At 43.2% G+C, this 20,846-nt stretch overlaps 1 protein-coding gene across 1 annotated transcript in view; it reads left to right on the top strand.

Moving 5' to 3' along the window:
* Nucleotides 1–20,846, top strand: part of SHPK (sedoheptulokinase) — a 29,005-nt gene that overhangs the window by 1,530 nt on the left and 6,629 nt on the right. Inside the window, exons 2-5 of the mRNA XM_045986338.1 lie at nucleotides 4,231–4,372; nucleotides 16,309–16,492; nucleotides 17,038–17,190; nucleotides 18,159–18,334. Coding sequence (XP_045842294.1) covers nucleotides 4,231–4,372; nucleotides 16,309–16,492; nucleotides 17,038–17,190; nucleotides 18,159–18,334 — 655 coding nt within the window. The remainder of the gene's footprint in view (nucleotides 1–4,230; nucleotides 4,373–16,308; nucleotides 16,493–17,037; nucleotides 17,191–18,158; nucleotides 18,335–20,846) is intronic.

Genomic DNA, 20,846 nt, shown 5'->3' with positions numbered 1-20,846 from the left:
AGAATTGGACGCTTAACCAACTGAGCCACCCAGGGGCCCTGAAATAGGGTCACTTCTTGAAAACTGCTTTCTAGGCTTCCCACAGCATGCAGCAGGCTGTTCCGTGTTTACAGGCACACAGTGTGCCACACCTGCCTAATGACAGTTTTAGGAGAGGCCAGGAATAGCACCCTTGCATCCTCCACATCTATTTTGTGCTCTGGGACAAACAGTATTGCTGTAATTTCATCTATAGCAGAATTTCTCAACCTTGGCACTGTTGATACTTTGGATTAGATGATTCTTTGTTGTGGGGAGCTGTCCTGTGCATTGTAGGTTATTCAGCAGTATCCCTGGCCTTACGTACTACATGCCAGTAGATCCTTCTACCCAGTTGTGACACCCCAAAATGTCCCCTCCTGCCAAATGTACCCTCGGGGACAAACGTTACCCCTGAGGTGAGGACCACTGAGCTACAGAAAGGCCTGATGACTCTGTCCTTTCCTTATGTCCATATTTTTTACTCTTAGGAAGTATTGTATACACCAAGGTCAAGCTTGGCAGCTTTTAAGTATTTGTGACTTTAAAATACCAGGATGTTTGCTGGAATCTCTGCCACCCTTTATGAGTTATTACTTTCCCCTTTCTGGGTCTTGGTTTCCTCATTTGTAAAGAGGGGTTGGTGGGTAGGAGGGTTGAATGAGTTTCTGCATTCCTCCTCAAATCTAAAGTTTTCGGATTTGATTTGGTTGTAGAGCGATGGATATTTTGAACCAAGGAAAGGGGGCAGCACCAATCCTGTTACATTGTGGGTATGCCCATTGTCAAAGAGCTACTCCCTGATCACACTCACTTGTTGAAACTCGAATTAATTGCTGAACACTGACTACCCCCTTGTCTTCACTGCCACCTGCCCATTTCCCTCCTCCACTATCCCCACCCACACGACTCACCCACCCTGGGTTCATTTTAAACAGTGGCTCCTCTGTCTTGGGTTGATACTCCTTCCAAGGTCCTGTGGGAACTCTTTAGCACTATCCAAAAGAAATTCTAACCACAAATGTGATGCACACCTGTAATTTTCAGTTTTCTAGTATTAAAAGTAAAAAGTAACATTTGAAATTAATTTTAATTGCATATTTAGTCCAATGTATCCAATGTACTATCATTTCAATATATAATAATTAATATAAATTATTAATAATATAAATTTTGTGTTTTTTCATATTAAATCTGAAGTCTGGTATGTATTTTTATACTCCCAGTACATCTCAGTTCAGGTGCACAGCCATGTGTCTCCTCTCTGTTGGTCTCTCGCTGCCTAGTCAGTTCTGTTATAGAGTCTTGTTAGAATCTGGGGCTGCAGCCTCAGGGAAATGATTTGTGCTCTCTTCCCACTCCTTCCCCCACCCCACCCAGCCTCACCTTCCTTTCCTTCTCCTTTGTTCAGGCTTGTTTGGAGCCTTAGAACTGCCCCTGCCCAAGGCCAGCTGGCTGACGGGGGCAAGTGAGGGATTTGTCTTAAGGAGGAGAAGGCTGCGTTCTGCCCTGGGCAGGGTGTCTTGGGGCTTGAGGGCTTAATCTTTAGATACTTTTCCAAGACTGTGAGCTTTTTAGTTCTCCAGAGACCAGACATTTATTAAGAGCTGAGCCACATTTCTCTTCTGAGTTTTCCATGGGTCCTTCTAGTTATTAAGTATAAATTTATTTTGTGCCTTGAGATAATTTTTTTTTTTTTTTATTCGACAGAGAGAAATCACAACTAGGCAGAGAGGCAGGCAGAGAGAGAGAGGAGGAAGCAGGCTCCCTGCGGAGCAGAGAGCCTGATGTGGGGCTCGATCCCAGGACCCTGGGATCACGACCTGAGCCGAAGGCAGAGGCTTTAACCCACTGAGCCACCCAGGCGCCCCGAGATAATTTTTATGTGCCAGAACGTTTTACTTTGGTTGAAATAAAAATAAGTATTCAACTTATTAAATTTAGAACCCTAGTTCTTAAGCTTTTAAATTTAGCTCATAAAGCTGGTTCCATTTGTAAGTCTAAGATCTAACTATCATTTTTGAGGACCTTTGAATAATAATTAATGCCATCTCAGTTAAGTACCTTAGTTATACATTTTATATAAATATATAATATAAAATATAACATTATACAATATTCTATTTAAGTATATAAGGTACTCTAGTTGCCTGACCCGAAGCTTTTCAGAATACCTAAGTAATTCTTATAAATCTAATAAGTTAAATGGATAACGATGTAAACTTTAAATGTTTTATATGTTTAAAGTCCTTTTATAAATATACGATAGTGGGGCGCCTGGGTGGCTCAGTGGATTAAGCCGCTGCCTTCGGCTCGGGTCATGATCTCAGGGTCCTGGGATCGAGCCCCGCATCGGGCTCTCTGCTCCGCGGGGAGCCTGCTTCCTCCTCTCTCTGCCTGCCTCTCTGCCTACTTGTGATCTCTCTCTCTGTCAAATAAATAAATAAAAATCTTTAAAAATAAATAAATAAATAAATAAATAAATAAATATACGATAGTGAGATTTGAACTTACAATTGCAAATCTACATCAGTTACTCAATTACAAAGGTAACCTAGGCCAAATTTTCTTAAACATATAAATTTATCTAAAATACCAAATACTCTTAAGTTTCCTTAAGCACAAATGTTAATCAGACAGGCATGACTCTTTTAAACATGCATGTTTAATTCTTGATCATGGGACCCCTGAGTGGCTCAGGTGGCTAAGTGTTCAACTTTTGATCTCAGCTCAGGTCTTGATCTCAAGGTCCAATACTGGGCTCCACACTGGGTGTGGAGTCTACTTGAAATCTACTTAATCATTGAGAAAACAATTATGTCATTTGGGTTGCTTTTACAAGTGCATATTTTGTGGTGGCCTCCTTAGCTTTTTGAAACTTCTTACTGAATGGAGACATCTCCTGGGATTGGATGGGATCTTGGAGTCTTTAACAGGGACTTCATAATTTAAAAGAGATGGTCATGGAACCTACCTAAATTTTTTTGGTGTGAGTCACCTACTTTTAAAGTTATATTAGTCTGTACCTCCCACCCATTTAGATACACTGCTTAATTGGTTTTGACATTTTGTTATCTCTAAGATACATAAATGTGCTTTTGCTTCTGACTCCAGAGACCTTTAACCTTTTTCAAATCCTGCATTCTATTCACATATTTGTCGCTTAAGACCATTTCATTCATAGATATTAGTATGCTTTTTGTTTACAGCTTCTTATTTCTCATGACTGGTTTTCAAGGTTATTCTGCCTTGAGAAGTTCTTAAGGAGGCAGCAGATCAGAAAAAAGGCAAATCAGGAAAGGATGGTCCTGACATTCTTGAATCTCACCCCCACCCCCCAATCTCTCTATACTACCAGTCTCTCTCTGGGTAGCTTATACCATTGCCTAATTAACCTTCTGATGATGATACTGTCCTATTCAGAAAGCCCAAGGGGAGGGCTTTAGGAGGAGCCTCTCACCCTGGGTCTTGAGGTCCTCCACTGGGCTCAGCCTCTCCTCTTTTATAGCTTCATCTCCTACCAGCCCCTCATATGGACCATCTCCCTGGGGCTCTGCCCAGGTATTCTTGGGGTTATCTCCTTGCCTGCCTTGCCTAGTGGGTGTTTTGTTTCCAAGTCTAAGGCCTGGCTCTAAAGGCACTCAGGAAATGTTTGCCATGTGGATGAACTAAAGTCCACATGGAAGAAAATGCTAGAGCTTGTCCTAAAGTGCTTAAGTCCATTAGGTCTTTTCTGTCTACAACTTTCCTGCCAGGTTCCTCCCGGCTATATTCCATCCTTCCCTTATCCCGAACCTCTGTGTCCCTTGTGATGGACCCTTAACTTCTACTTACATTATGGTCTTTCTTGTGTTTTCCTATCCTTCCTGCGAGACTGTCCACTCTCATAGGGCAGAGACAATGCTTTCCTCAGCTCAGACTCACCTACCACAGAGGGCAGAGCCTTGGCCATTTCTGAATCTAATTTGCAGCAGTGCCTCACCTGTGCAGGGAGGGAGTGGAGTCTTGCCCACCACATTCCTGCTCCAGGCCCTGCTGAAGGTGGTAGAGAAATCTCAGTCCCACATGTCCTCCCTGAGGCCAGTGAGCAGGTCCTGGAAGTGACCCCAGTGGAATTAGCTCGGCAGATAGTACCCAGGAAATTCCTTGAGGCCTCTGCCCTCTTCCCCCTGTCTGTGTGCTCCTGCCCAATGTGTCCTGTTCTGTTTCCAGGGGCAGGAGCAGGATGTGAGCAGAATCATCCAAGCCCTAAATGAGTGCCTTGCTGCCCTTCCTCGGCAGCTGCTCCAGGAAGTTTGTGGCATTGGAGTGTCAGGACAAATGCATGGAGTCATGTTTTGGAAAACAGGCCAAGGTATGCTGGGCTCTGGGGGTGATCATGTGCTCCTAGCAATCACTGTGGGATAGCAGAGTGCTGCAGAGGGCTCTCCTCTGAAGTAACAGGTCACCCTGCAGTGTGAACAAAATGGCCTATGCTGTCTCTTGCATTTTGTGTGCACCCTTTCTTGTACAAATGCGTAATGAGTAAGCGAACTCTCCACTCACACTCTGTCCATAAATAGGGCGAGGGAAGAGTGAGTTCTCTCTGATTCTCTATAGGATTCAGTGGAGTGGATTTTCCGCAGCTTTCTCTTTATTTCTGTTGGTGTCTCAGAGCATCAGCGCAGACAACTAAAGATTAGTGTAGTTGTGGGAGATGCCAAGACACAGGGGACACTTGAATTTGGGCATAATTTTTGTTGTTTGCCATAATCACAGAAGTTTGTGGTTTTCAAATTTCAGGACAGCCTTTTTATGGGCTCAGGTGCTGAGTATTTAGTTGGTCCTCTTCTATCAGGTCTCCCATAGTGCAGAGGTCAGTGACCTGTTCTGTTTGGCCTCCAGGAGGAGACTTATTAAGCTAGCAAAATAAAAATACTTGCATGCTTGGTAAGGGTGTTACTTATATGATCTCATTGAACTTTTCCAACATCTTTATGAGGTAGGTTACATTAATGGCCCCATTGTGCAGATGAAAAGTGGAGGTTCAGAGAGGTTCATATGCTCAGGGTCATATGGCAGCAAGTGGTGACTCCAGCTTTTGAACCCAGGTTGGTCTGACTTTAGACACTGAGCTCTTAAAGGCCTCTAGAAGGACCAGAGTTGCAGGAGGGTGCAGTAGCTCAGTGAAGAGAGGAACTTCCCAAAAGAATGTCCAACTTCCTTGGATGTTATGCGTTCCTGTTATAGCTAGCATTAAAAAGCCTTTAACTATAAAAAAATTCTATATAGACATAAAAGTAGGGAGAATATTATGAACGGACACATACCCATCACCCAGCTTCAAAGGTGCCAACATTTTACTGCAGGTGTTCTTTTTTTTTTTTTTTAAAGATTTTATTTATTTATTTGACAGAGAGAGATCACAAGTAGACAGGCAGGCAGAGAGAGAGAGGGAAGCAGGCTCGCTGCTGAGCAGAGAGCCCGATGCGGGACTCGATCCCAGGACCCTGAGATCATGACCTGAGCCGAAGGCAGTGGCTTAACCCACTGAGCCACCCAGGCGCCCTACTGCAGGTGTTCTAAGTACAGGATGGGTGGCTACTTTGGGGGCTGTAGTAAAGGGGATTTGAACATTGGTTCACCCCTTTTTGCCTGGAGAGTTAGTGATTCCAGTTCTCCTGGGCCAAGTGAGTGGTGACCTGCCTCTCAGCAATGTGACAGGTGTCTAGTGATGCATCTTTTGATCAGTCCCCAGGAGGGCCTGGGTGACTGTAGAAGCCAGTGCAGTATCTCTTGCTCCTTCCCTCCTTCTTATCTGCTTGTTGTCAGACTGTTTGGGACCACAGGAGCTGCTTGGCTCTAATCAGTAGTTGGAGGAGAAGGCCGATTAGGGTGTTAGAGCTGGCCTCTCAGTGGGAATCTAGGTTGTAAAAGCTTTTTAAACTCCTTAATTTTGCATTAATGAGAATAAATGTCCTTTTAATACTAAAACCCTTCCCAAAAAGGACAACAGAGATCTAAAGATTGTGGTCTGGTCATAAACCTCCCTTTCTGCCCGTTTCCTGGACTCTGTAACAACCACACAAACCATTGCCCACATTGTTGGAGAGCTGCTTAATATTTCATTGAGACAACCTACATGCGTTTTGTTTTCTGCTTCTGGGAAGGAGGGAAGCCACTCTTTGACGATGGTAATACTTGCTTAGCAGAGTTGAGTGAATCATACTTGGCAGCAAGTCACTGTGTTTTAATGGTGGCCATAGATGAGTTTAGCTTCAGTACCTACAATATATAAGGCTCCATGCTAGACTTCATTTGAGACATAGAAATGAGCAGACAAAGCCCTCACCCTCTAGGGCACACTCAAGGCCGTCAACACAGACAGGCACCAGTTTGCTGAGCAGAGAGCTAATTGCTTCCATGAGGGCACAGGCCAGCCAGCGGTCAGAGAGGAAAGGCAGTGAGAGCGTCTTTTGAGAGGCTGTGGTTATTATGCCTGTAGACTCCATTTCCAGGCTCAGTAATAGCAGGAAAGAAATGGGGATCATAAAACCAAGCTAAAAAGCAAGCAGCTGACTAGGAGAAAACGTTTGCTAGTGTGAATATGGGTGCATACTAAAAAACCAAGAACAAAGAAAGGACAAATGGCTCTGTGGAAAATGGGCAAAGGATACTGAGAAGGGCAGTTCCTAGAAGAGGAAATACAAGTGGCTAATAAGCATATGAAGAGATGCTCAATGTCATTAGTAATTAGGGTAGCACAGATGAAAGCAACGAGAAATTACTTTCCACCCACTGGATTATAAGAAATCAAAGTCTGAAAATGCCAAGAGTTGGCAAATGGGGTGGAAAATTGGTTCTTTTAAATATGACTGGTGGTAGTATAAATTAGCGTAGCCATTTGGAGGGCAGTTTGGTGGGGCCTGTTAAAAATAAGGGAACTGCTATGACTCAGCTCTGCTGCTTGGAATCTGCTCAGGAAAATCACTTTTATATGGATGTGCATAAGGATGGTCGTTCATGGTCGTTCTTTGCCCTCTTGTCACGCTAGTGGAAACTGGCATGGAGGAATAAATGTTGGTGTGCCCATGCTGCAGAAGGATATGAAGTAGTTAGCAAGAAGGAGGTGCGTTCACGTATCCTGACATGGAAGGAAGTCCAGAACATTTGCTGGATGATAAAAACAACGCCTAGAAAAAGAAATACAGTGTAGTGCTAGTTGTTTTTAAAAAATAGACAAAAACAAAATGAAGTCAATGAAAGCAAACCGAATATGTTGTATCAGTGTAAACATTTTATTTGGATGGTTACCCACAGGGGCTAACAAGGACAGGAAGGGGACTGGGACCCAAGCCTTTGGCTTTATGTGTAATATCTGAACATCTTATACTGAAAATCCTGGTTCTACCACTTAGTATCTATGTGACCTTTGACAATTTTTTTTTAACTTTTCTGTGCTTCATTTTTCTTGTATAAAGGGGATAATTATCATACCTATGTGATAAGGCTACTATGTAGATTCAATGAATCAATATTTTTGAAGTGCTTTGAACAATACCTGTACATGGTAAGAGCTCCACATTTGTTTTATAATACAAACAAAATAAACAATAGTCCAAATTTGTTTTTGAAAAAGGACCAGAGTTTTGGAAGCAGATAAAGGTGTTGAAAAAAAGCTGCAGAGATTCAGCTTTAGAGCTGGGATAAGAATGCAGCTCGAAGTTTAAGTACAGATGTAGTATACAGTTGTGAGGGTGCACTGCTTTGAGGAGCCCTTCAGCCCATGTGAAACTGAGTATGGTTTAGATGCGTGGCTCTTTTGGCTACTGGCCGGGGATACCAAGCAGAGACTGACAAGATCCTCTAGATCCTTTGCTCTGACCCATCTACCTGCAGTATGTGTCCCTAGACATTCTTCTGGATCACTTCCTTACTCCATTCACATCCCTCCTCACATGTCACCTCAGAGAGGACTTCCCTGATCACCCTCCAAGTATCTATCACTGACAGCAATTTAAAGTATCTGGTACTACATATTTGCTTGTTTATATTCTATATCCCTAGCATATAAGCTTTCTGAAGGTAGTGACTTTTCCTTGTTCTTTGCTGTATTCTCAGGGACTAGAACCAGTGCCTAATACATATTAGATATTTAATACACATGTCATTCAATCATACATATATGAGGGAATAAATGAATGGATGTTTTGTGGCCTGGAACTCAGGGGGAGGGGCAGTTAAGTCTCTTTCTTTGGTTCTTAATGAACATACTTATAAGAAAATGTAATGGGGGGCGCCTGGGTGGCTCAGTGGGTTAAGGCCTCTGCCTTCGGCTTGGGTCATGATCCCAGGGTCCTGGGATTGAGCCCCGCGTCGGGCTCTCTGCTTAGTGGGGAGCCTGCTTCCCTTCCTCTCTCTCTGCCTGCCTCTCTGTCTACTTGTGATCTCTGTCTGTCAAATAAATAAATAAAATCTTAAAAAAGAAAAGAAAATGTAATGGTTTTGGCTCCCAAATCTGGGGCCTGAAATCAGTCATGGTCATGAAACAGTCGCATGTGGGGCTTTGCCCTGCTTTGCTTCATGGCAGGCATTGGTCTCACCTGGAAGCCATCTCATGTCATGTGGAGCCAGATTTTCATGTCTGTCCATTGGGTTTGTAGTATTCTTGCTGCTGATAATTTTTCTCAACTGGCACTTAATATTAACATTCTTTTCCCATTCTGCTGCAGCAGTTGTATTAATATTATATGGAAGTGTGAGAAATCTCCGTATATGAGGATAGGAGAGAACAAAAGATATGTAGGGGGGTGTGTATTCTCTTTCTATAAGGCTGTCGGAAGTCTTAGACCTTGGGCAGAGTTTAGAAGGTAATGATTCATTTTCATCATTATCATCACTAACATGAATTGAGTACTCACCGTGTCAGGTACTGTTCTAAATGTGTACATGTGTTAACTCATTTAATACATACAACCCTATATATATAGCACAGACAATACACCCTAATCCTAACTCTAACCCTTTCCCTTGCTACTAGTTTGACAGTAAAGTCAATATGTGGCAGGAAGAGATATCAGGACCTAAGAAATAGTTATAAGTTTCCTCCACCTCTGGACTTCCAGATACAGTTGCCACCAAGATGCTAAACTAGCCTGACTGCTGGCTCTCTCCCCCAATATTGGTTTCAGAAGAATCGTAAGAGAAAAACACCAAAGAAAGGGGAGAACACTGTAAGAGAACCTAGGGTGATGGGGCTACTTTGAGTTGGTGTGTGTGGGTTGATTGTTTGGATCTGTGGCAAGAGGCAACCAGCCTTGCCTGTGGGAGGATAAATCAAGAGGAGAACTGCTGGCTCCCCTGGACTGTCGTGGCTTTAGGACAAGCAGTACTTATTCCCACATCCATAGTAACTTAGATATCATCATCCAGAATCAAGTCTAGATAATATTATCATGATAAGGGTTGGAAGGACAGAGACTAGGAGACTTGAGAGTGTGCCAAATTTGTTTTCTTACAGGGAGGGGGGGGGATATGTCATCAGCTTTAAAAAATGAATTAAGGGAGGAGGAGTCAAGATGGTGGAGAAGTAGCAGCCTGAGACTACATCAGGTAACAGGAGATCAGCTCGATAGCTTATCTAAACATTGCAAACACCTACAAATCCAACGGGAGAGCGAAGAGAAGAAGAACAGCAACTCTAGAAACAGAAAATCAACCACTTTCTGAAAGGTAGGACTGGCGGAGAAGTGAATCTAAAACGACGGGAAGATAGACCGCGGGGGGAGGGGCCGGCTCCTGGCAAGCGGCGGAGGAACGGAGCACAAAATCAGGACTTTTAAAAGTCTGTTCCACTGAGGGACATTGCTCCAGGGGCTAAACCGGGGTGAAGCCCACGCGGGGCCAGCGTGGCCCCAGGCCCCGCAAGGTCACAGAAGGATCGGGGGTGTCAGAGTGTCGGAGAGCTCGCAGGTATTAGAACGGAGAAACCGGCTGCAAAGACAGAGCCGAGGACTGAACTCTCAGCTCGGGGTTACCTTGAACTGGTCGCGGGCTGGGTGAGCTCGGAGCGCGGCTAGAGGCTGGGGATACGGGAGTGATTGGGTGCTGTCCTCTGGGGGCGCACTGAGGAGTGGGGCCCCAGGCTCTCGGCTCCTCCGGGCCGGAGACTGGGAGGCCGCCATTTTCATTCCCGTCCTCCGGAACTCTACGGAAAGCGTTCAGGGAACAGAAGCTCCCAAAAGCGAACCCGAGCCGATTACTTAGTCCGGCCGCCGGTAAGGGCGGTGCAATCCCGCCTAGGGCAAAGACACTTGAGAGTCACTACAACAGGCCCCTCCCCCAGAAGATCAACAAAATATCCAGCCAGGACGAAGTTCATCTATCAAGGAGAAAGCAGATTCAATTCCTAAGACAGCAGAGCAATTCCAGAGGAGGAGAAAGCAAAGCACGGAACTCATGGCTTTCTCCCCATGATTCTTTAGTCTTGCGGCTACTTCAATTTTTTTTTCTTTTTTCAATTTTTTATTTTTTTTTCTTTTTTCAATTTTTTTTCTTTTTTCTTTTTTCTTCTTCTGCTAAATTTTTTTAAAAACTTTTACCCTTTTCTTTTTTAACGTTTTTTGACTAGTTCATCTAAATATATATATTTTTTCTTTCTTTTTAATTTTTTTTATTTTATTTTTTAAATTTTTTCTTTTTTTTTTTTTCTTTTTTTTCTTTTTTTTTCAGAACCTGTTTTTTATCCCCTTCCCCCCCCCCCCCCCCACAATTTGGGGTCTCTTCTGATTTGGTTACAGCGCATTTTTCCGGGGTCTTTGCCACCCTATTAGTAGTTTATTTGCTCCTTCATATCCTCTTATCTGGACAAAATGACAAGGCGGAAAAAATCACCACAAACAAAAGAACAAGAGACAGTACCGAAGGCTAGGGACCTAATCAACACAGACATTGGTACTATGTCAGATCAAGAGTTCAGAATGACGATTCTGAACATTCTAGCCGGGCTCGAAAAAGGCATGGAAGATATTAGAGAAACCCTCTCTGGAGATATTAAAGCCCTTTCTGGAGAAATTAAAGAACTAAAGTCTAACCAAGTTGAAATAAAAAAAGCTATTAATGAGGTGCAATCAAAAATGGAGGCTCTCACTGCTAGGATCAATGAGGCAGAAGAAAGAATTAGTGATATAGAAGACCAAATGACAGAGAATAAGGAAGCCGAGCAAAAGAGGGACAAACAGCTACTGGACCATGAGGGGAGAATTCGAGAGATAAGTGACACCATAAGACGAAACAACATTAGAATAATTGGGATTCCAGAAGAAGAAGAAACCGAGAGGGGAGCAGAGGGTCTATTGGAGAGAATCATTGGAGAGAATTTCCCTAATATGGCAAAGGGAACAAGCATCAAAATCCAGGAGATGCAGAGAACCCCCCTCAAAGTCAACAAGAATAGGTCCACACCCCGTCACCTAATAGTAAAATTTACAAGTCTTAGTGACAAAGAGAAAATCCTGAAAGCAGCCCGAGAAAAGAAATCAGTAACATACAATGGTAAAAATATTAGATTGGCGGCAGACTTATCCACAGAGACCTGGCAGGCCAGAAAGAGCTGGCATGATATATTCAGAGCACTCAACGAGAAAAACATGCAGCCAAGAATACTCTATCCAGCTAGGCTATCATTGAAAATAGAAGGAGAGATCAAAAGCTTCCAGGACAAACAAAAACTGAAAGAATTTGCAAACACCAAACCAGCTCTACAGGAAATATTGAAAGGGGTCCTCTAAGCAAAGAGAGAGCCTAAAAGTAGTAGATCAGAAAGGTACAGAGACAATATACAGTAACAGTCACCTTACAGGCTACTAATGGCACTAAATTCATATCTCTCAATAGTTACCCTGAATGTTAATGGGCTAAATGCCCCAATCAAAAGACACAGGGTATCAGAATGGATAAAAAAACAAAACCCATCAGTATGTTGCCTACAAGAAACTCATTTTAGACGCGAAGACACCTCCAGATTTAAAGTGAGGGGGTGGAAAACAATTTACCATGCTAATGGGCATCAGAAGAAAGCTGGGGTGGCAATCCTTATATCAGATCAATTAGATTTTAAGCCAAAGACTATAATAAGAGATGAGGAAGGACACTATATCCTACTCAAAGGGTCTGTCCAACAAGAAGATCTAACAATTTTAAATATCTATGCCCCTAAGGTGGGAGCAGCCAACTATATCAACCAATTAATAACAAAATCAAAGAAACACATCAATAATAATACAATAATAGTAGGGGACTTGAACACTCCCCTCACCGAAATGGACAGATCATCCAAGCAAAAGATCAACAAGGAAATAAAGGCCTTAAATGACACACTGGACCAGATGGACATCACAGATATATTCAGAACATTTCATCCCAAAGCAACAGAATACACATTCTTCTCTAGTGCACATGGAACCTTCTCCAGAATAGATCACATCCTGGGTCACAAATCAGGTCTCAACCGGTATCAAAAGATTAGGATTATTCCCTGCATATTTTCAGACCACAATGCTCTGAAGCTAGAACTCAATCACAAGACGAAAGCTGGAAAGAACCCAAATACATGGAGACTAAACAGCATCCTTCTAAAGAATGAATGGGTCAACCAGGAAATGAAAGAAGAATTGAAAAAATTCATGGAAACAAATGATAATGAAAACACAACAGTTCAAAATCTGTGGGACACAGCAAAGGCAGTCCTGAGAGGAAAATATATAGCGGTACAAGCCTTTCTCAAGAAACAAGAAAGGTCTCAAGTACACAACCTAACCCTACGCGTAAAGGAGCTGGAGAAAGAACAAGAAAGAAACCCTAAACCCAGCAGGAGAAGAGAAATCATAAAGATCAGAGCAGAAATCAATGAAATAGAAACCAAAAAAACAATAGAAAAAATCAATGAAACTAGGAGCTGGTTCTTTGAAAGAATCAATAGGATTGATAAACCCCTGGCCAGACTCATCAAAAAGAAAAGAGAAAGGACCCAAATCAATAAAATCATGAATGAAAGAGGAGAGATCACAACTAACACCAAAGAAATACAGACAATTATAAGAACATACTATGAGCAACTCTACGCCAACAAATTGGCCAATCTGGAAGAAATGGATGCATTCCTAGAGACATATAAACTACCACAACTGAACCAGGAAGAAATAGAAAACCTGAACAGGCCCATAACCAGTAAGGAGATTGAAACAGTCATCAAAAACCTCTAAACAAACAAAAGCCCAGGGCCAGACGGCTTCCCAGGGGAATTCTACCAAACATTTAAAGAAGAACTCATTCCTATTCTCCTGAAACTGTTCCAAAAAATAGAAATGGAAGGAAAACTTCCAAACTCATTCTATGAGGCCAGCATCACCTTGATCCCCAAACCAGACAAGGATCCCACCAAAAAAGAGAACTACAGACCAATATCCTTGATGAACACAGACGCAAAAATTCTCGCCAAAATACTAGCCAATAGGATTCAACAGTACATTAAAAGGATTATTCACCACGATCAAGTGGGATTTATTCCAGGGCTGCAGGGTTGGTTCAACATCCGCAAATCAATCAATGTGATAGAACACATTAATAAAAGAAAGAACAAGAACCATATGATACTCTCCATAGATGCTGAAAAAGCATTTGACAAAGTACAGCATCCCTTCCTGATCAAAACTCTTCAAAGTGTAGGGATAGAGGGCACATACCTCAATATTATCAAAGCCATCTATGAAAAACCCACCGCAAATATCATTCTCAATGGAGAAAAACTGAAAGCTTTTCCATTAAGGTCAGGAACACGGCAGGGATGTCCATTATCACCACTGCTATTCAACATAGTATTAGAAGTCCTAGCCTCAGCAATCAGACAACAAAAAGAAATTAAAGGCATCCAAATTGGTAAAGAAGAAGTCAAACGATCACTCTTCGCAGATGATATGATACTATATGTGGAAAACCCAAAAGACTCCACTCCAAAACTGCTAGAACTTGTACAGGAATTCAGTAAAGTGTCAGGATCTAAAATCAATGCACAGAAATCAGTTGCATTTCTGTACACCAACAACAAGACTGAAGAAAAGAGAAATTAAGGAGTCAATCCCATTCACAATTGTACCCAAAACTATAAGATACCTAGGAATAAACCTAACCAAAGAGACTAAGAATCTATACACAGAAAATTATAAAGTACTCATGAAAGAAATTGAGGAAGACACAAAAAAATGGAAAAATGTTCCATGCTCCTGGATTGGAAGAATAAATATTGTGAAAATGTCTATGCTACCTAAAGCAATCTACACATTTAATGCAATCCCTATCAAAATACCATCCATTTTTTTCAAAGAAATGGAACAAATAATCCTAAAATTTATATGGAACCAGAAAAGACCTCGAATAGCCAAAGGAATATTGAAGAACAAAGCCAAAGTTGGTGGCATCACAATTCCGGACTTCAAGCTCTATTACAAAGCTGTCATCATCAAGACAGCATGGTACTGGCACAAAAACAGACACATAGATCAGTGGAACAGAATAGAGAGCCCAGAAATCGACCCTCAACTCTATGGTCAACTAATCTTCGACAAAGCAGGAAAGAATGTCCAATGGAAAAAAGACAGCCTCTTCAATAAATGGTGCTGGGAAAATTGGACAGCCACATGCAGAAAAATGAAATTGGACCACTTCCTTACACCACACACGAAAATAGACTCCAAATGGATGAAGGACCTCAATGTGAGAAAGGAATCCATCAAAATCCTTGAGGAGAACGCAGGCAGCAACCTCTTCGACCTCAGCCGCAGCAACATCTTCCTAGGAACAACGGCAAAGGCAAGGGAAGCAAGGGCGAAAATGAACTATTGGGATTTCATCAAGATCAAAAGCTTTTGCACAGCAAAGGAAACAGTTAACAAAACCAAAAGACAGCTGACAGAATGGGAGAAGATATTTGCAAACGACATATCAGATAAAGGGCTAGTATCCAAAATCTATAAGGAACTTAGCAAACTCAACACCCAAAGAACAAACAATCCAATCAAGAAATGGGCAGAGGACATGAACAGACATTTCTGCAAAGAAGACATCCAGATGGCCAATAGACACATGAAAAAGTGCTCCACGTCACTCGGCATCAGGGAAATACAAATCAAAACCACAATGAGATATCACCTCACACCAGTCAGAATGGCTAAAATTAACAAGTCAGGAAATGACAGATGCTGGAGAGGATGTGGAGAAAGGGGAACCCTCCTCCACTGTTGGTGGGAATGCAAGCTGGTGCAACCACTCTGGAAAACAGCATGGAGGTTCCTCAAAATGTTGAAAATAGAACTACCCTATGACCCAGCAATTGCACTACTGGGTATTTACCCTAAAGATACAAACATAGTGATCCGAAGGGGCACGTGTACCCGAATGTTTATAGCAGCAATGTCTACAATAGCCATACTATGGAAAGAACCTAGATGTCCATCAACAGATGAATGGATCAAGAAGAAGTGGTATATATACACAATGGAATACTATGCAGCCATCAAAAGAAATGAAATCTTGCCATTTGCGACGACGTGGATGGAACTAGAGCGTATCATGCTTAGTGAAATAAGTCAATCGGAGAAAGACAACTATCATATGATCTCCCTGATATGAGGACATGGAGAAGCAACATGGGGGGGTAGGGGGATAGGAGAAGAATAAATGAAACAAGATGGGATTGGGAGGGAGACAAACCATAAATGACTCTTAATCTCACAAAACAAACTGGGGGTTGCTGGGGGGAGGTGGGATTGGGAGAGGGGGAGCGGGCTATGGACATTGGGGAGGGGAGGCGAACCATAAGAGACTATGGACTCTGAAAAACAACCTGAGGGTTTTGAAGGGTCAGGGGTGGGAGGTTGGGGGAACAGGTGGTGGGTGATGGGGAGGGCACGTTTTGCATGGAGCACTGGGTGTTGTGCAAAAAGAATGAATACTGTTACGCTGAAAAAATTAATAAAAAGGGAAAAAAAAATAAAAAAAAAATAAAAAATGAAAAAAAAAATGAATTAAGGGGAACATAGAGGAAGTGGGATAAATGGAGGGAGTAGGTGACTTGGTGAGAGTCATGCAGCTGTTGGTGGTGGAGCCAGGTGTTAAACCCTGGTGCTTTGATACAGAACCCACGTGCATACATGAAACATTATCATGCTCTGATCTCACTAGCAGAGTGGTCTCGAGGACATGCTGCTGCCAGTCAGTTTTTCTTTTCTCTATTTTTGGTAATTTCCTTTGTTCCAGGCTGTGAGTGGACAGAGGGAGGGCCCTCTCCTGTGTTTGAGCCCAGAGCTGTGAGCCCCCTGGTCACATGGCAGGACGGCCGGTGTAGCAGTGGGTTCCTGGCTTCTTTGCCCCAACCAGAGTCCCATCTCAGTGTGGCTTCGGGGTTTGGCTGTGCAACCATCTTCTGGCTTTTGAAGAACAGGTATGGACAACTGATTTTTAAATCGGGTGCTGGATTTCCAGGGACACGAGAATGGCCAGGAGTCTGTATCTCCAGCCGATTGGTATTGTTCCACCTGCTGGAGCATCCCTCAGTGAGGTGGCCTGGCAGAGGGGTGGTCACAAGACCTAGACTTGGTCTAGAACTGCTTCATTTCTCAGAGGGCTCCTTGTTGGTTATCTGATTCTAAACCAGAGGGGGGGAAGAGAAAGGCAGAGAGGGCAAGGGACTTGCCGACGGTTGCGTGGTAAGTTCATGGTGAGGTCAGGGCTGCTGATGTGCTGCTTTCTCGAGAATGGCATATTCTCCCTTGAAACCACTCCCTGAAGGCCAACTCCAGCCAGCTTTGCCCTGAATGGCTGGGAGGGCCTCGCCCTGGGAGGTCCGGCCATCAGGGAGCCACAGCATGTGGGATGCCTGCTGCCACCCAGCTATGCCATGTCTAGTCTGCTGCCTGCGGCTAGGTGTAGCACATGCTTTCAAGTTGCTATTAGACCACGTTGAACTGTTTTTGGTATGAAAACTAGCCCAGAGTTCCTGAAGTCCTACGATGCTGCTGGCACCATCCATGACTATGTGGTTGCCATGCTGTGTGGCTTGCGAAGATCCCTGATGTGTGACCAGAATGCTGCTAGCTGGGGCTATTTCAACACTCAGAGCCAAAGCTGGAACTTGGAGATGTGAGTATATCCTTGCAAGCTGGCTCCCAGGGTAAAGGCCAGAATCTTGAATGAAAGCGATTTAAGTGGGGCTTTCCCATTTGGGAACAATAGTGGAGGATTCCAAGAACCCAGGAATCAGGTTCCAAAGACCCTCAGCCTGTTCCAGTCACCAGGCAAGGGTGGGCCAGGCTGTGAGTGAACCCTTGGAGGGGAGGTACCCCATACACCATGCTGTCCTGGTCCCCCACAGTTGTCCAGACGTAGGTTGGGCTCCCCTGTTCTCTGTGACTCAGACCTAGCCTGCGGATTTCAAAGAACTGTCAGTGTAACAAATTCTTAAATAAGGCTAAGAAACGAAAGTAGTCTTGAGGGATGTCTTTCAAAAGTTCATTTTAAGGAATCATTTGCCTTTTCAGATCCAGAAATCCAGTGCCCTCTAAGTTCACTTCCTTCAGGGTCTAAATTCTGAGCTCTGTAAAAAAACAAAAAGCACCAGTAGTTCAGGTAAAGGACTCTCTAGCATATTCTATAAAATTGATAGCCCCCTGTTTACTAACCCTGAGTGATGAATGCAGTTGGTGTTTAGGAGACTGGTGGGTTTGACTTTGGTTTGGCCTGTGCTAACTGACTACGGCTGTGTGCTGAAATGCTGTCTCCCTTTGCAGAGTGTTTGTGTTCGGTTCAAACACAGAAGGCTGGATGGCGATGATACCTGGCTCTTATCTAACTCTTTCTGATCACCCCTGCTTAAACTGGTTGTTTTCTCCCCTGGACGGCCAATCCCCAGAGTGTTCTCTTTTTAAAAAATGCAAGTCTATTTTTCATGGTTTAAAAAAAGTCAAAAAGTCCCTCTGTGAAAACACTGGATTCTACCCTCCCTTCTTGTGTGTGTATCCTATAGTGTTTTCATCCATTGAGTTTCCTGGAAACAGCAAAGACCAAAAATCCAGCTCTGGGTGAATACACTGTCCATTTTTGGATTGCAGATTGAGGGCCTCAGGCTTTCCCGTCCACCTTCTCCCAGACATCGTGGAGGCTGGCAGTGTGGCAGGCAGAACTACCCGTGCCTGGTTTGAAATCCCAAAGGGGACACAGGTGGGCGTGGCCTTGGGTGATTTACAGGCCTCCGTCTATTCCTGTATGGCCAAAAGGACAGATGCAGGTAAGTCTTTCTTTTATTGGCTCCTTAGACTTCTTGTAGTACCTCCTAAGCTCCAGCTCTGTGTGAGGGCCCAAGGGGCGCACATAACCAGCAGCCTTGGCATCCTGTCTGTCGTTATGCTGTAAACATGAAAAACAGCCTCCTTCCTATAGGTGAAGCCCCTCCTCTGGGAGCTTACAATCCAGCCGGCCAAGTTCTGTCCCTGACCACAGTCTGCGCTTTTCCTCTTTAGGGCCAGGTAAGGGAATTGACTCTCTCTAGTTGGCTGATTTCTGTATAACTCCATGACCAAAAAAATAGATTAGTAGGTTTTAGGGTTTTTTGTTATTATGTGTTTGTCAGTGGAAGTTCCATCCGATATGATTAGGAGTGCTGTCTTTCTGTATTCAGTGTAAGAGAGTCACAGTAAGGTGGAGCCCTCAGTCTAGGGCAGGGCTTGGTAAACTTTTTTTTGTAAAGGGACAGATAGTAAATATTTTTTTTTTCCATTTTATTTATTTTTTCAGCGTAACAGTATTCATTCTTTTTGCACAACACCCAGTGCTCCATGCAAAACGTGCCCTCCCCATTACCCACCACCTGTTCCCCCAACCTCCCACCCCTGACCCTTCAAAACCCTCAGGTTGTTTTTCAGAGTCCATAGTCTCTTATGGTTCGCCTCCCCTCCCCAATGTCCATAGCCCGCTCCCCCTCTCCCAATCCCACCTCCCCCCAGCAACCCCCAGTTTGTTTTGTGAGATTAAGAGTCATTTATGGTTTGTCTCCCTCCCAATCCCATCTTGTTTCATTTATTCTTCTCCTATCCCCCTACCCCCCCATGTTGCTTCTCCATGTCCTCATATCAGGGAGATCATATGATAGTTGTCTTTCTCCGATTGACTTATTTCACTAAGCATGATACGCTCTAGTTCCATCCACGTTGTCGCAAATGGCAAGATTTCATTTCTTTTGATGGCTGCATAGTATTCCATTGTGTATATATACCACATCTTCTTGATCCATTCATCTGTTGATGGACATCTAGGTTCTTTCCATAGTCTGGCTATTGTAGACATTGCTGCTATAAACATTCGGGTACACGTGCCCCTTCGGATCACTATGTTTGTATCTTTAGGGTAAATACCCAGTAGTGCAATTGCTGGGTCATAGGGTAGTTCTATTTTCAACATTTTGAGGAACCTCCATGCTGTTTTCCAGAGTGGTTGGACCAGCTTGAGGGACAGATAGTAAATATTTTAAGCTTTGCAGGCCATATGGTTTCTGTCCCAACAACTCAGCTCTGCTGAAGCATGGAAGCAGCCATAGCCAATACATAAATGAATAGGGGTATAGCTGTGTTTCAGTAAAACTTCATTATGTCTATAATGTGACACTAAAATGTGAATTTCATGGAATTTTCATGTGTCACGAAATTTTCTTCTCCTTTTGACTTCTCAACCGTTTAAAAGTGTAGGAACATGCTACTGGATAGTAAAATGCTGCAGCCCCTTTGGAAAATATTCTGGCAGTTCCTCGAAAGTGAAATAGGGAGTTATCACACAGTTCTACTCCCAGGTACAGACCCAAGAGATCTGGAAACACATGCCCACACAAACACTTCAAACAGATGTTCTTAGCAGCATTATTCATGATAAGTCATAATTCCAAAAAGTAGAACCAATCCAAATGCCCACCAACTGATAAATGGGTTTTAAAAATGCGATACAACCACGTAGCTTAAATGCCATACATGGGAGGGAAAGAGAGAAATGAAAGAAGCCAGTTCCAAATGGCCACATGCTGTCTGGTTCCATTCCTAAGAAAAGTCCAGAACTGGCAAATCTGTAGAGACAGAAAGCAGATGAATGGTTGCAAGGGGCTGGGCGGAGCCCTGAGTGCTAACAGGTACAAAGTTTCTTTTTGGAGTGATGAAAATGCTCTAAAATTAGATTGTGGTGATGGCTGTTCAACTGTGAATATACTAAAAACCAGTGAGTTATACCCTTTAAAAGGTTGCTGTTTATGGTGAATTATGCAAATTATATCTCAATAAATCTATTATTTCAAACAAAATGTAAATGCTGGTCTTAGCTCCTAGACCACATAAAAACACATGGTGGGGTGGATATGGCCTGTGGGCTATTGTTTGCGCCTCCCTGGACAAGGGGAGAATTGGGGCCTGCCTGCCCAAACAGGGTGGTTGCAGGATGGGGGTTTCATTTGATCTTCATGGCAGGCTGGCTGAGTGAGTCCACTGTGGGAGTCTCTTCCTTGTTATCAAGGGGAATGGAGAATTCATTCGTTTTACCTGAATTCTCTTTATCACATCTTTTTTCTTCCATCAGTTAGAACTATTACAATTCAACCCTGAGTTTAAAAATCCTGACCAGCTTTCTGCTCTATGCAGTTTGTTCCTATTTCATGACAGTCTTAAGAACTAACATTTCAAGGACTGTTTTTATGTTGTTTTAGGTAGTAATTCCTCTTAATTCAAAATTATCTGAGAGAGAAAAGTGAAATTCTGCCAATTTTG

Source organism: Meles meles, chromosome 18 (assembly GCF_922984935.1).
Source record: "Meles meles chromosome 18, mMelMel3.1 paternal haplotype, whole genome shotgun sequence".
Taxonomy (NCBI): domain Eukaryota; kingdom Metazoa; phylum Chordata; class Mammalia; order Carnivora; family Mustelidae; genus Meles; species Meles meles.
Note: the sequence above shows the minus strand (reverse complement) of the source record. Positions and strands in the feature narration are given on the sequence as shown.